Source organism: Camelus bactrianus, chromosome 6 (assembly GCF_048773025.1).
Source record: "Camelus bactrianus isolate YW-2024 breed Bactrian camel chromosome 6, ASM4877302v1, whole genome shotgun sequence".
Classification (NCBI taxonomy): domain Eukaryota; kingdom Metazoa; phylum Chordata; class Mammalia; order Artiodactyla; family Camelidae; genus Camelus; species Camelus bactrianus.
The window spans coordinates 13,028,909-13,046,035 of NC_133544.1; the positions used below are offsets into that span (position 1 = coordinate 13,028,909).

At 42.4% G+C, this 17,127-nt stretch overlaps 1 protein-coding gene across 7 annotated transcripts in view; it reads left to right on the top strand.

Moving 5' to 3' along the window:
• Positions 1-17,127, top strand: part of EFCAB11 (EF-hand calcium binding domain 11) — a 190,763-nt gene that overhangs the window by 117,984 nt on the left and 55,652 nt on the right. For 2 of the 7 annotated variants that reach the window (XM_045505710.2, XM_010968680.3), the window contains 2 exons: positions 10,070-10,141; positions 12,434-13,045. In XM_045505710.2, the coding sequence (XP_045361666.1) occupies positions 10,070-10,141; positions 12,434-12,482 (121 nt within the window). In that variant the 3' untranslated portion in view covers positions 12,483-13,045. Of the gene's footprint in view, positions 1-10,069; positions 10,142-12,207; positions 12,363-12,433; positions 13,046-17,127 lie in introns of those variants that run through there. The other 5 variants (XM_074365163.1, XM_074365159.1, XM_074365162.1 and 2 more) reach the window with 5 other exon arrangements.

Here is a 17,127-nt window from a genome sequence, read left to right on the forward strand (position 1 = left end):
TGAAAACATTATACTCCTAGAGAAAATAAGCATCATCTGACAATGGTGTTTTCTGACTCTCAGGAAGTATGCTTTTTAAAAAGCAAGCTTTCTAACAGTGGCTAACAGCGTTATTAGCGGGGCATTTATAAATGGCTGGATGTTTATAGTTCACATTTCAACTTCAGCTCTATTTGTTGCATTAGCAAAATGAAGCTCATTAAGCTTTATTCTTTTAGTCCATCTCTTCATGCATCTGAACCCACTAATACTCAGCTTTCTTGTCTGGAAGTATGTAATCTTTCCCACATTACACTTGAAAGTTCAGCTCATTCCTAAACCTCCAATCAAGGATATGAACTTGTTGCTTTCAGAGAGGCCACATCTGTGCACCGAGCCATTACGCCATCTGTTAAAGTGGTCAGAGTTCATTTTATTGCCTCCTTTGTGGAAGGACTTGTACTGTAAAAGCCTGTGTTATTGAAAACATAATTTTCCTCATCATTATGCTTTCTTTCTAGCCAGATCATAACCTGCTAGAAATCTATTGAGCACAGAGTGAAAAGCTCTCCAGAATAGCTGTTCTTAAGAGATTAAATGATTGCCATCTCTGTCCCATTTCTTTTATCTCATAATCAAGTTCAAGATGATACTAGATATCTCAGCTGAAGTGATTATATATTTGAAATAGAAATGGCTTCATCTCCATTCATATTCCACACTGTTGAAGGCAGGATCATATTTTTTCCCCATTTACATTTATATATGCTTATAGTTCTTTACAAAACTATCCGCAGGGTTAAAGACTCGAACTGCTTTTTAAAGGCTAAAAGTGGCTCACAGGGGTTGGTTTGACTTTTTCAACTTTCCGGACAAAGACACTAGTTGTATATTAAGATCCAGCGTAGATGCATCAAAATTTACAACGGTATCAAATCTGAGCAATCACAGCCCATCCATTCAGCTTGACCAGTGAGATGCTCACAGTTCATAGCAGCTGAGACACTTGCCCAGGGTCAGCCGGCCTCACAGGGATGAAAGCTCACTCCCGGGCCTTTTCTGGTGAACCGCACTGCCTCCCTGCCGTATTCAGAGCAGGCCTCCTACCCCTGTATGGCATGGTGGAAGAATGGAGGACCTAGTGACCTAAAAGTCCAGGAACTCGATTTTTTATAATTAGTTCAAAGAGGCTCCCTTTGGGTTTTGTTCTTTATCCTTAAAGCTGTCTGATGCGTGCTATTTTCTTACATCACGATTTCTCTTCCAGAGATTCCAACTGAGAAAAAAGATCCTGTCACTATTTATTAGCAGTTCTGCTAAAACACTTGATCGGGAAGGAATATGAAACCCTTTGCCAGAAATGAGACTTTGGGCTGTATGTTGATTGCATTTATCCACATTGCACAAGTAGTCAATCCCAGGCATCCTGAAAGTACATTCTTTCTTCCTTTTAAAATATCTCTAGCTTTAAATAAGACTCCTCATTTTTCAGACCTAGTAAATAGGAAAAAGTGAGTCATTATTTATGGTTAATCACTTTCGCCAGCTGTGACTGCGTTTCACATCCATTTTTCTTTCTTTCTTTCTTTCTTTCTTTCTTTCTTTCTTTCTTTCTTTCTTTCTTTCTTTCTTTCTTTCTTTCTTTCTTTCTTTCTTTTCTTGGGCTGGAGAATCTATCCTGTCACTCTTTAGGAAAAAACCACATTCGTCCCATCCGTAGCCTCTTTCAGCACATCAACACAGTTAAGGCACTGTAAACAAAGATTTTTGCTGGATGACAGCCAGAAAGTAACTTCTTTTAGAATGCAGAACTGTGGAGAATAATCCGGAAATCTGAGGTAGCACCTAAAGAGAAAATCTGAGTTATTTTAGGGTTTCTTGGAAAATGGAGTCATTATTTGAAAAATATTGTGTTTATGAGTGTCTACTCTATGTCTGCCAAGTTCTAGATATTGCAAGGTTTAGAAAAAATTTCAGATGGGTTACTCGGTGTGTCAGGACACCTTTATTTGCAGGTAGAAGGAACTCCATTTCAGACTGCCTTGAACACCCCAGAGAACTTACTGGGCCAGGTGACTAAGAGTCTTGACATACGGCATGCTTCCGCCCTGGTCTGATTAGGCTCCAGCTCACTCTGTGATTCTTCTGCCTTTTCCCTTCACTGTGTAAGGCTCCATTTTCGGGCTGATAGTTGACACTTAAAAGCATATGCATAAATTTGGGGAGCAGTGTGCCACTGGCTCATAGAAGTGCTGTGGAGTTTGTCCCCTTGTGGCAGGAAAGGGACTCTCTCAGTACCAAGCCTCCTCTCTGCACCCCGGCCATCCAGTGAAAGAGCTACTCCTGTCTCAACTCACAGACAGAATTCCCAGGCTTCGTTACGGATGACCCAACACTTTACCCATCAGCAGTGGTCGGGGGAGGAATGCCATGTACTAATTAACCAATGGATCCTTAAACCAGTAGCTATAGTTGGGAGGGTGGAATTATATGCATTGGCTTAGGCCAGTCGGATCCCACTACCGGAGCTTGGGATGGGGATCCAACCACCCAAATCACACTGCTGCTGGGTAGCACAGGGGGCGGAGGGATGGGTGCGGGGAAGTAGCCAACGATGTCCACTATGCCTTTCATCTAGCAGGCTGAGCCCGCTCCTAACAAGGCCGAAGTTCTGCCTGGCTTGTGTCATCCTTTATTCCTGGCCATCCTTTTATTCTTCACGGTTCATCCTAAATGACTAATCCACCCCCTGCTCATGGCCAATCCATAGCTGTACTTCTGCATCCAGAAGGCAGAAGAACTCTCTTACATTGAGGAATCTATCGTCCTCAGCTGAAGTCTAATAATCCCACTTATTGTTGGCCAACTAAATAGTATTCAGTAAGACATGCATACGAGACAGTGAAGAGAAGACTGCTGCTCTTTTTTTCTGGTTGACTTTGGCACTTCAATTGCCCGAAACTTCAGAGTTTTTCTTAAAGACAATATTTAATTTGCTCTAAAAATCATTTTCCAAATAGAAGAAACTGATCTGTCTCAAGGACTGAGATCCCTTTTACCTGAATGAGAATCTGACGTGACAGGCTATTTGCTGATGGCAATTTAAATGCCCGGTGAGAACTTCATCTCTGAAAATCAACTTTCCACCACATCCACCTGGGTTCTCCCTGGAGGCAGAGCTTTAGATGAGGGCTTGCAAGCAGGTTGCTTGTTTGGGACATAACCTTGGTGAGCAAGAGCGGAATGGAGAAATGAGGACAAGCCCAAGTAAGGGTCTCTTACCACGTCTGTTACTTCTGTGAGCAACTTGATCCCATCAGAGCCTCCCGTGAGCCCAGAGAACAACCTCCAAGGGACAGAAGGAAAGTGGTTTTCCGCTGACGCCTGTTCCCTCATTGGTCAGGGGTCACCTATGGGGCGTTAACTCCTTTTCTTCTACCTCCAGAACTAAGTATGAGGCCACACCCAGAGGCGCCTGGTGCAGCTGATGGGAGGCACCCCCTGGAGTAAAAGATGGGCGGGAAGCATGTGAGGCGGGGCAGGAAGGGAGTGCAACACACACGGAAGAGAAGGCATCTGCCCGAGCCATGGAGGAACCTACAAAAGACCAGAAAATATCGACGTGGCTCTCTTATCTTTCCTGTGTGTCTGAATGGCTTTTCTTAACACGTGTCTTTAAAAAGGTAAAATTAATAAACATTACCAACTGAATTGCTGTCGAGCCCCGCAGGACTCTCATCAACAAAGCGGCAAGCACGCCAGTGGGGAGAACCAGCGGGGTCCTCAGAAGAGAAGGCTGCTTGGGGGAGAAGCTGTCAGCATCGCATCTTCAATTGGCAGGTCCTCTCATGCCCAGCAGGGGCTCCTTGCTTGGAGGGTAATTTTTACTCTCACTGTTCAGTCAGTATGACAGCTTTGTCCCTAATGTAATGGCACTTTTGACTTCCGTTTAAATTATTCTGCAAAGAATTGGAGAGAAAGAGAGGCTCTCTCCCTTTTCCTCACCCCCCAAAATTCCACTTGGAAAACTTTTCTTATTTAAATCTATGCCTCCACATTAAATTTCTCATTCATGTTTCAGGTGAACCAAATGCAGCGTCAACTTGCAACACCCCGTATAACTATCACAGTGACTCAAAATAATTGCCGTCTGTCAGTGTATGTGCTGCGAACACAGATATGCCTGCCACCGGCTCTGTTATCACCACCGAGAGCTTGCCTCTCCAGTAGGGTCTTCTCTGGGCTCAATTGAAAAACCTTAGCATCAGCGAGGCAGAGCGTTGAGGCAATTATCCACTTAATCCATCCAAGAAACATGTGTGCCTCACCTGCCCTGAAATCACTTGTTTAGGAAGAAAAAAAAGAGTCTTTAAAGCAATTTTCCAGTAAGGCTAGATTTAGCTGGAATGTTCCAGAGAATTGCCTCCAACTTTGGCTTCTCTAGCTCAGTGGTTTTCAACCAGAGATGATTTTGTCCCCCAGGGGACACTTGGCAATATCAGGAGACATATTTGGCTGTCAGAGCTGGGGAGGGAGGGGTGAGGGTACCACTGACATCTAGTGGATAGAAACCAGGGATGTTGCACAGGACAGTCCCTATAGCAAAGGATGAGCCAGCCCGAGATGCCAATAGTGCTGAGATTGAGAAATCCTGCTCTCGTTAATGAGGATTTATACAGCGTGACATAAGACCACTTATTTAGAAAATTCAGACCAAAAAGAAAGAAAATTTTCCTTCAGTTGAAAATACATTAATATTAAAGACTATTTTAAGGCAAAATAACCCATAAGACAAGTTTGTGTTTAGCATATAATCTTTAACTTCTGTCCAAATGAATATAGATGTTTATAAGGTTGCAATTATAATATATATATATATTCTGTATTCTTGTTTCCACCTAAATATGTCACTTTTGTAGTCTATATCTTTTTTAAAAAAAACCATCAGTTTTTAAAATTTTTATTTTATTTTTTGGGGGGAGATAATTAGGTTTATTTATTTATTATTTTGGGTGGAGGTACTGGGGGTTGAACCCAGGACCTCGTGTGTGCTAAGCACACGCTCTACCACTGATCTCTACCCACCTCATCTTTATAGAGACTATTCCATTGTTTCAATTCCTTCTTTCTTTGTTTCTTTCCTTTTTTCCTTCCTTTCTTCCTCTTTTTTTTTTTAAGTACCTTGGGAAAAACACATACTCCAATTTGAGATCTGGCTTTGGAGACCTGATCGTGCAGTACTCTTGAATTATTTAAAACAAAAATTATTTTCAAGAGATTATGAGAAATTGTTATTTTGTAAATATTTTCACACAAGGAGCATTTACTACTTGTGAGAAACATTTGCTATTTACGTAGCTTTTAAATTGAAAAACAACTTGCGTTTCTCTTCAGAATGTCACATTAGAGCAGCACTATGGCCTAACTTAATAAAAATTCACAGTGTGAAGCCCTGGCTCCTTCAGGGTGGGGACCACTTAGCCTCTGGGTCACGGGAGCGTATCTCGTCCATGTCCATCCAGCATCACAAAAAGGAGAAAGCAGAATCCTGCTTCACAAATCAGGATGTAAAGAGACAAATGCTAAAGCTCATGGTGATAAAAGTAATTATAACCACTTATCTGGTGAGTCAAAAAATGTTTGTATTTTAACAGATATGAAAACGGTTAGAATTTGGCTGAAAGGACAGAGTCTAGTCCTGCCTAAAATTCTCAGTGTATCTCATTGTCACCTGGGGTTTTCTGCACTTCAAAGTCCAGATAGTATTGCCTGGAACTCCCATTCCACACCCTGTGGAATTTTAAAGCACTTCCTAAGGTTTTTGTAAATTTCTGGAAGGCCTGGGGCTCTGAGTTCTTCCCTGAGTTAATCCAGTTAACGGGTCATCTTACTGTTCCCCACTCACTTTCTTGCTCTCTGCCGCAGGCGTTCAGCCTGGATCCATCTCCTAACTCCGTCTTCAGCCCCTAACTCAGCACACACACCCCAGCCACACCATCCTCCGTTAGACCGGGTGCCTGTCACAGCCCTCGCTGAAGATAAGGGAGAGGTTATAACACACAACACACAACGTGGCAGTTAATTAAAGGACTTTTGGCCACTGCACCACTGGGGACTTTTTCTTGGGCCAGTTCCCCAGGTCTAGTGTGGCACTCTCCCTCCCGCCCCTCAGTCGCCCTTTCTTCCTGCATCCTCCATATCTTGCTTGTCATCTCCTTCCACCCAGATGCTCCTCAATTGTTCATTCCGAGTTACATAGAGCCTTTCAGCTCCGTTGAGTCCCTACTCCCCAAATCAGTTTCAGCGCTCCCTTTTGCATCTCAGAAACGAGCGAACCAAAAAGCCTTTAACAGGATTTACATGTCTAGAAAGCAGTTACTGTTGTTCATAGCAATTTATTTTCCCCTCATACACCTAGATATGCTTTGTTCATTCCTTTGAAAAGTCACTTCTGAAATACAAGCCTCTCCATCTCTATCTCTATCTCGATCCACGTGTCTGGTAAAAGAGCAGTTACTTAACCGGATTCAAGTACTTGGGCTGCAGCGATCAGGCAGGTTAGCCTCAGAGGTGTCCAGTGTTCTGTCTTGGTTTCCAGTTTCCTGCTCTTTACTTCTAAATTGTTCAGCCTGACACTCAAGGGGTTCTTTTCATCCATTGCTCTATATGCAACCTCATCTTTCAGAGTCCGTCTCTCACTCGGTCTCTCTTGTACCTGGTCTCTGTTTCCAAAATGCAGTTGGGCATGGAGACCGTCATTGAATGTTACTCATGGGTCCCTGAGTCCTGGCCCCTGGGTGTGTATTATTTCTCTGGCTGGTATTTAGACTCTGTAAAAGCAGTGATGATAGACTCTCTTTAACCCCCCAGTACATCCTGGGAGGCAGTAGATATTCCAAAATGTTGTCTGCGGTTTCCCCAGATTCATTTATTCTACAAATTCATTCACTCTGCAAACATTCATTGCCTGGCATGGGCTAAAAGGTAGGGATATGGCAGCAAACAAGAGAAAATCCCTGCCTTCCCAGAGTTTATTTCTAGTTGGAGTGAGGGGTGGTGGAATATTTTAGCACTGAATGTATGTCGGTGACACCGAAAGAGCACACTCTGGGGATGGAGAGGATGCTCCTCTTAGGGTTAAATGCTTTAAACAGAAACAGTGAAACTTTTTAACCTAATGATATTTTCTTCGTCTGCTCAGCACATCACCAGTTCTACCCACCAGCCACACCTGCTTTTCCATCACACAGTGAATTAAGTGTGGGTGCTGCGAAACCTTCCTTCTTTGGAAGGATTCTGTCTGCAATGAAAAACATGTTTTAGCTTTTAAAATGATAGCTCTGAAATGTGACTTTCCTCTTCATTTTCCTTGAGACGACCATATATATATGAGGAAGAAAAGTTGGAAAACAGTGTTTTGCCATGTCTCTCTCTAAATATAAACATGACATCCCTCCAGTCATTATGTGAATAAAATGCCACTCCAAGGCTTGTGAATAGGCTTTTCCATTTTAACACCTCTTAGTTACACTGTGCCTGTTTTCTGAGGGGACACTTTGGCAAAGACAGAAAGAAAATAAGAAGTTAAGGTAATTACAATAAAGGTTATTGATTGAGAAAATCAGGAAAAGGAATTTCCTTTTCTACAAGCATTCAGTATCAATAAGTAAATAAACACACACGCACACACACACGCACGCACACACACGCACACACACACGCACACACACACGCACACACACACACGTGCGCGCACGCACACGCACGCACGCACACACGCGCACACGCACACACACACGCGCACACACGCACACACGCGCACGCACACACACACACGCACGCACACACACACACACACACGCACACACACGCACACACACGCACACACACACCCAAAAAAATCAGAAGCAGTTTATTCTAAGCATTACTTTTCTAGGTTAGCCACTTAGCTCACCCTCTGAGATTTATAGTTCAACCGTAACAGTTCAGAGTGGAAAGAAAAAAAAGCCATTTATCTAATCCAGTTCCTTGGGAAAAAATACTTAGGCAATATTAAGAATCTTCAATTATCTAATTTAATAAAGGGAATGATTTATACTCTGTAGTCAGTAACATGTGATACTGATTATTTCTAATCCCTTAGAAGAGATCTGACATTCTGCTTTTGGTCCTGTATAGCATGAAATCATCATGTATATTTTACCAAAAGAAGTAACAAGAATAATGGCCCCTACAGTCTGCAGTCATTTTATACTAACATACTGCAACATGGTTTTGCCCTCAGGCAGAGAAGTAGGGATTTTTCTCTACTTCAAAAGGATGAAAAATTATTATCACTCTATCCAGTGCCATTATAGACTTCAGAGACTTTGGCATGAAATATTCAGGAAGTTTATTTTAGAATTCAATATTTTAAAAGCCTGCTTTAAAACTATTACAGTGATTAGTGGCCCTGTTACTTGGGCTAGTCCTTGCTGTAAAAAGCCCTATGTCATGGCTGATAACATTTGTTTTTTCAACAAAATATAATTTGTACCAACCCGAGAGCTCCGTTTAAGGCGTGTAATGCGTTGTTTTAGAATGCCCCCCAAAGAGGAATCGTGACCACAGCTCATCAGTTATCTTTCAAACACATTTTTACAGTAAACAGTACTTTCACTGGTAACAGTGGAACGTGTTGCCTATGCCATGATTTTGTCCTTCTGACATGTGTCATCGTAACCAGGTGGAACGGGTGCCTTTTCTCTGCTCCCTGTTCAAAGAGTAAAGCCTCTGTCTCAGTGGCTCTAGGGACACACAGGGACAACCCAGCTGAGGCCACCTACGCCCTCAGCAGACCAGCCAAAGGCTCCCATCCTCACCTCTCTTCATAGAGTCAGAAAAGCTTATCAGGTGCTTGTCAGGATTTAACGGAGCTTCCGAGGCCATGACTGAAGCCAGTGAAAACTTCCGGAGCCAGCACTTGCCCAACACAACGACTTTTCTCTGGAACATCCTATTCACATAGGGAGACGATGTGGAACAGAGTATGGTTTTGGAATTTAATGATTCTAATTTGAGTTTCAAATCTGTTACTTACCGGCCCCGTGATCTCGAGGAAACTGCTAAACCTCTTTAGGCTCAATGTCTGTGAAAAGAGACCTGTCCTGGCATCCAAGCACAGATTCAGTGAGACCCGGAATGTAAAGACAGTGTGATGCAGAGTGTCAGTCACTGTTCCCTTCATTACTGTTTACTCCCCGAATGTTTTTCTTGTCTCTTAATGCTTTATTCCACATTCCTGTTGTGTAAGGTGTGAAAGGAAAATCAAAATGGAGTCGATGTTGCTCAGAGAGCTCTGTGAGATGGAGCCGGGGGGGCATCAAGGAAGTGGGACTTATACACATCTAGGCCTGCATGGAATCTGACCTTTTGACCTGGTGAAGCCGTCCAGAATACCTGCCAGAAACTCAAGATACGTACTGGACCCTTACCCTGAAATAACTCATGGCAGTCCGTCTACTTACTGAGCCCCTACCCTAAAACAGCTTGGGATTCCTCAAGGACAAATGTTTTCTGACTCACATCAGAGTCAGTCACAGTTCTCCCTGAGCAACTTTTACCACCTCGTGGCTTGTTGTCTTTGTAAGCCCCCGATTCTTTCTCTTCGTCGGAACACTCTTTCTGGGTTACCCCAATCTGTGTCTCCCAAATTGCAATTCTTAAGACCCCAAATAAACTCTTCTGTTTTCAGCCTCCTGCATTGTTTTTCAGTTGACAGATGCATGTATATTTATTGACATATCACAGAAAGTGTTTGTAGGATGGCTAGAAAAACCATCACTTCTACTTTTTTTAATATAACCTGTGAATACGGTGACATTCCTTTAAATGTATTGAATATATTATTTCTGTAGGTTTTAATAAATACCTTTTCCTTTTACCTTAGGTTTCATCAGTGTAAGAAAAAAGATAGGCATCAACCTTAGCCTTCAAGGAGATTAAAATAGGTGCCTCTCCATACACACGCAAAGAAATAGATTCTGCTCTGCTCTTCATGCCTAAGTGAGACGAAACTAACCTGTAAATAATTTTCTGTTTCATTTTCCAGGGAAGTAGATCAAGACTCAGATGGTCACGTCAGCTTTAAAGACTTCGAATATGCCATGAACTATGGACAGAAGTAAGCCTAACTTTGGGGTATTGTCTTGGCAACTTCCAGGGAGACCAACAGGTTGTGATGTATTTAAAGGTCAAATTCCACTCTACAAATGTAATGCTGCATACCTTCGATTACATGCTTCATCGTGGTTTTCAAATGCTGATAATTGCTTGCATCTCATAATCCTAGATGTGGTTGTTACAGGCAGTCTCCTTCTAGATGGCTAGCAGTCCTGAGTCAGGCTGCTGCTGGCACTGCCACTGGGGTGGTCCCCAGCCCTTCCTCTTCACTCCCCGTCCCCCAACTCCACCCCGCACTGCAGGCCAGGATGCTCCACTCATTTACTGGTCCTCACTACCCCACCCGCAGGCTCCCTGAGCCTCATCAGTTCCCAAAGTCAGGAGAGGGTTGCTTTTTCCTGCCAGTGGTGCCAGTTTCCTTCATGCACTCAGCTTTGGTTGAATAAATAATAGTACCTACATGTACTGAGCTTTTACTAACTACATTCCAAGCAATGAGCTAGGTGTTGGGAAAAGAAAGACTTAAGACTTGTCTAGGATGATGTAGTAGAGTCAAAATCATCACTGCAAAATGGCCCCAGCGCACTAGTTGTGCAAGACAAAGAAACAAGATTGCACTGACATTAGTAAGTCTTCTTCAGCTGTTTCCAAAGGCAGAACAGAGTGCCGTAAGGATATTGGAGCAAAGACTTATTTGCAGAACCCGTTAGAATGGCCTGGGCCTAGGGTTCCTCCTGCAGAACAGCAAGCCCTGTGCTGCCTGGCTGCCCTCTGCTGTGCCCTCCCGGGTTCTGGGAGGTTTTTGCCCTCTGCCAGGAGCCTTCACCATCTGTGTTCACGTTCTCCACTCCACCTCCGCACCTGGGATCCGGTGACTGCTACACTGGAACAAAAGCTGTGACACTGGACATTCAGCACTTATTTTAAATAAATACTAGTATCAATCCTAATATTTTATCTGTAAATGTTCAGAATTCCAAACATTGACAACACTGTGAAAACATATAATACAATCCAAATTTTAAAAATATTGAAGGTCAAGGAAAAATGTAAACCTGTAAAACAGAAACATTAAACGAACCTCATTCTAATACGGATTATTAGCAGATGAACTTAATAAACTGTCATAAATCCAAAAAGCCTAGAGAGGCATAACAACTAAATGTAACTTGGTGTTCTGGACGGGATCCTGGAATACAAGAAAGGAAGGATTTTAGGTAAACCCTAATAAGATACGGACTTTAGTTAATAATATTATGTACCTATTGGTTCATTCATTGTGACACGTACTATGCGCATAGAAGACGTCAATCACAGGAGAAACGGGTGAGGGGTACTTGGGAACTCTCTGTACTATCTTCATAATTCTTCTAGGAACCTAAAACTGTTCCAAAATAAAAAGGTTAAAAAACAAAGTCTTATTCTAAAATTCGCATACAAAAAATTCTCTAAAATGAAGAAAACTTTGAAAATCATTAAGAAGTACAATTGAAACATCATTTCAAGAACAACGTAGATCAGTGGTGTCATTGAGCATCCTGTGTGTTTTAGGACAGATTGTTCTGGCTGATGAAAAGCCCTTTCTGACTCTGGGTACAGTTTTATTAGCAAGTATTTTCATCATAAATTGAATAAGTTGAGTCATTGATCCTCATCCCAATACATGAGTGATAGTGATTTTAGATTGTGAAAATATAAAAATCAGAGCAATCCACCAGCACAATGCCCGTATTTCAGTAATTGCCAGAATTCCGAAACCTTGCATTGCATCACTCTTTGACCCCCTTTCTCCCTGGAAACATGACAGGAGAAAGGGAGAGCTCACTCCCGCCAGCTGAGTGGGAGCAGGAGGCCAGGGTGGGAACAGCTGTTGGGCAATTTCCTCGACCCTGGATTAGTCCAGGCTCTCTTCGGTCTCAAACTAGCTTAGATGAAAAAGGAATTTTACTAGAAAATACTGGGCTAGCTTATGGAACCTAACATAGCGAAAGCAGTGGTGCAACTGGGTTTCCAGGAAAATGAGAACCAGCAACGCAAGCACCTCCAGACCCTGCCCCCATCCCACAGGCACCATCAGCCTCACACCATTCTTTAAGGAACTGGCCCATGATCTGTCCTGTTCCACATGCAGAGACCCTAGAAAGAGGCTCTGCTTGGCTCCTGGATCAGTCAACTCTGCTTCATCCTGAGAGTCTAGACTTGGTCACTGGGCACGCACCTAGGTGAGCTGCGGGCTGGCCACAGGGAGGGGAAGTTGATAAGAGCTGGACAGCCATTCCATTTTCTTTTTTAGAAGAAAACAGCATGGCCTGGACCTTCTCAAGGAGGGAGAGCCCCTCTAGGATTTGCTGCCTAGGAGGGCCCAGGTTCACAGAGCAGAGCACAGAACAAAAGAGACGGGAGGTGAGAAGCTTCTCATGTCACCACCCATCTTATCACTTCCCCTAAGCCCCATCCAGATCCTCATCCTGTGAGCTTCACTCCAGCTTCTCACTTCCAGGTCCCTGCCCCAAGCCACGATGCTGTCTGTAGTGTGACCTTACTGTTCTGCCCTCAATTAAATGGCCCAAGGGTGGCCATGTACGCAGGTTGATCAACTCAGCCTCTTCCCTTGGAGACATCAGGAGACTGAGTGAGACGCAGCAGCGCTCCTCTGGCCGAGTGAGTGGGTGTGACTCAGGAGCAAGTGGCAGACGTGTTTGCCACCACATGGCCTGGAAAACCAAGGCAGCTGGCTTGCAACAAGAGCAGAAGATGAAATAGACACCAAGAGGAGAGCAAGGAGGCAGCTCGAGAATCCCTGTGGTGCTTGATTTCTGGCTAAAGCTTGTACACAAGGCCCAGTCATAACCCTTTGGGTCCTATGAGGTAACCCTGTATCCTTCCAATAAACCTTTCTGCTCAAGCCAGCTGGAGTTGCTTTCTGTTATTTGAAACCAAGAGAACCCTAACTGTTACAAGCCCAGAGCCAAGGACAGAGTCCTAGCTAACATCAACATTTACTGGGGCAACAGAGAACAGAGTCTTCTAAAGAGACTAAGAAGAAGAAGTTGAAGATGGAAGAGGAAGCTGTAGCCAGTTCTCTGTCCCCAAAGCCCCACCTCTACTTGATCTGTCACTGTAATCAGCTCCAACCTTCCCCTGAGGCCAGTGATCTACCAATGGCCAAACCCCCCAGCCCCTCTCAGACCTCATCACACTTGTCCTTTCTCCTGGGTCCTTCTCTCTTTAGCCTTCATAGCACTGCTTTCTCATGGTATTTCTGTGCCCATATACCCCCACTATCTTTTTCTCTTTCTTCTACAACCATCTCCTAAGTGTTAGTTAAGACTCTTGAAGGTCCTCTAATTGGCCAATCTTCTTAATCAACACATTCTTCAAGGATGATTTCACCTGTTTCCAAGACTTCAGCTATCACCTTTATGGGTGTGACTCCACAAACAACTCTTATCTTTAGTTTTTATCTCAGCTCCACCTAGACCTGTGGTTTTCATTTGCCTGTTGGACATTTCCACCTCAATACAAGCTCATTGAACTAACATCAGACTCATTGTTTTCTCTAATTTCCAAAATTGGCTTCTCATTCTGTGTTTTCTGTTTCTGTTAATGGCATCCACCCCACCCCCCACCCCTAGTTGTCATCCAAACCAGCTGCCTCGGGGTTCCTTTCAAATCTCCCCCTGACATCCAGTCAGTCACCACATCCTTTGAGTCTACATCCGCAAAGACTTACATGACATTTTCTTCCATCCCGTCGTGATCTCCCTGCCCACTCTCATCCATCCATCTGGCCATATGTTCTTCTCTCCATTGGTGTAAAGATGAGTAAAGGATGTGCCGATAAGTAAAAACCAGACCCCAATGTCATAAATTTAGTCCAGCGTGTAAGTTATCTTCACAAAGCAAAGATAGAATTGTTTCTTCTCAGAAGCTTTTGTAGCCACCTTTTCTGTCGGGTCATGTCTAAATCCTTAATATGCCATTCAAAGCCCTCTATGATCTGGTCTCAACTTCTCTGTTCAGCTTTATCTTTCACAACTGCCTCTGCCATACCATCCCACCACCAGGTCACACACACACACACACACACACACACACACACACACATACACACATACATACACACACACACACACACACAGAGTCCCTTAGCCTCAAAACACCAAAATGACAACTAGATCTTTGCCCCAAATGAAAAAGTAACAAATAACCTTGGAATTCACATCTGATGAGATAATAGGAAAATAAAACCATAAGATAAAATTCCACTTAAAAAAACATATTGGACCACCGTCATCTTAATATTTTTTCCTTCACAGTTGTCACCTTCAAAGGGGGAAAGGGGGGCCAATTATGCTAGGGTTTTAAAAATATTTTTACTTTATTTTGTTCTTGAAAATTGAGATGAATATTAGCATCCTCTTTCAGAAATGAGGAAACAGTCTCAGAGGATCTAAGTAACTTGGCTCGGGCCACGTGATGGGGATGGGCGGAGTGTCAGGGTGGTGATCCAAACCTGTCAGCCCGACTCAACACAGAGAACTTGTTAGGCTACATCACCTCCAGTGAGAGGATCTTCTATGACACTGGCCCATATTCTTCGGTCACACTATGTTTTTGATTCAAAATGAGTTTAGCCAGATTCATTGGCCATCCCAGGTCAAGCATCTATCACGTGTTAGATATTAAGTATTAACTCCCATCTTACCCATCCCCAAGCCTAACCCCAATTACTTTGGGTTATTAATCAAATCCACATTCAAAAGACAAAAGATTTGCCACCAGAGACAATACCCTTTAAAATGTGCTGCCAGCTCTGAAGACAGTTTTCAAAGAGGATTTCTAGAAATGCTCTGAACAATGGAAGCATTTTTGAAATAGACGTGCATTCTCATTGGGCAGCACTCACTCATGTGTGTAAATTCTAAACAGCTTTTTTCAACAATCATGCTACCTGGTACTTCACTTTACGGAACTGTAATTTAGGGTTAATAAAAACAGTTAGTTGCTTTCCTTTTTCTTGGCCTGTAACTTTTGAGAAATCTGTTTAGAACTGCAGGATTAGACAGTTAAAACACACACAAATGAAAGTTTAATGGCATTCAGGATAGCAGCTCACAAAGTGACCTTTCTTACAAAACAAATTTAAATTGGCATGACCACATGGATTGAAAAGTGGCTTAAAACAATTTAACATAATGAAATACAAAGTGTTCAATCTAAATTTCTCTTAGATTGATAAATTGGTTAAATGCTCAGAAATGTGTATCAAAAAGAACATTAACTTCACAGAAGATGCAGTTTAATGTATATGAAAACATAAACTGAAATTCAAATATACTCCCTATTTTATGGTTTACTGATCCTTGAGAGGAGAAAAAACTTCAAAGGAGAACGAACAGTTAGGTTTGTTATAGTATATTCATTAGGAAGAACAATTGCAATAATATTGTATTTATAGGAAAAAATTGACCAAGGGTCTGGAAATACATCACAAGTATTATCATAATGACAGTCACTATAGAGTAGAAGCCAAGTTTAGTCATCTTTGTTTTAAAGAAGGAAGCCAACCTTGATTTTAAATGATGTTTCTAAGGTTAAACATGGCAGAAATAGTGCTTGAGTCAGTTTCTTTACCAGGCTTTCCCTACTACTACTTATACTGGACTGCTTGTGGGATGAGTTTTGCTCATTTCTGTCTTTATTTTCCCCTTTTCCCTTCCCTCCCTCGGTTCCTCCCTCCCTTCACTCTTTGTTTCCTTTGTTTCTGCTATCCCTATCACATGCATAAACAGAACTACATACACTGAGCCACCCAGGGTTCTATCTCACCTGCTTTTTAACTGATATCCAAGTTTGTATCAGCAGATTCCACCCTCCCCTGCACTACAAATAGAAACCAAAATTCCAGGACGCTGTATGCATTTAATCAAATATGGAAACTTCTTGGCCATTTTCTCTACAAATGCTTCTTTTACCACAGTCTTTAAAGAGAATGTCCTCCCAGAATCCAGTTATACATATGTTATACTGATGGTGTTATCTGACATGTGTCTCATTCTGTTCTTCTCCTCCTCCTCTCCTTCCCCTTTTTCTTCCTCCTCCTCCTCCCTCTCATTTAAGTTTCAGTTCAGTCATTTCTACTCATTCATTGCTGGTGGGATTGCAAAATGGTACAGCCACTTCAGAAGACAGTTTGACAGTTTCTTACAAAGCTAAGCATAGTCTTCCCAAATGATCCAGCATTCATGCTCCTATGTATTTACTCAACTGATCTGAAAGCTCCTCTTCACACAGAAACTTGCACATGAATGTTTATACCAACTTTATTCATCATCACCCAAAACTTGAAGCAACTTAAGATGCCCTTTAGGAGATGAGTGGATAAACAAAATGTGGTGCAGCCATATAATGGAATTATTATCCAGTGATAAAAAGAAATGAGATATTAACCCACAAAATACACATTAAGGTGAACCTTAAATGTGTATTTCTAAGCAAAAGAAGCCAGTGTGAAAAGGCTGCATCCTGTACGGTACCAATATGACATTCTGGAAAAGGCAAAACTATAGTGATGACTAGAAGACCAATGATTATCAGAGATGTTTTTCTTTTGGTGGGAGAGGGTTGACTAGGTAAATCCCAGGGACTTTTTAGTGTGTGGCAAAATATACAGGATGAGCCTGGATCACCTTGTAGTGCCAGAAAGTGAGGAAGTGCTCAAAAAACAAAACAAAACCAAAATTTAAATTTAAAAAGAAAAAAAAGACTCACTTCAGTAAGGGTATGTCAAAGGGACACGAGAACCAACGGGAGAGCTTCAAGTGCCCAAAGCTAGAACAGTTTGAGTAACAAAATAAAGTAATATTGGATTATAACCCAAAGGATAAAATAAATATCCATGAGTCCATACTGATTCAAATAAATGATTGAATAAATAGGTAAATGGAGGAATTGAGACAAATCTCCTTTGCAGGAAAATTTCAA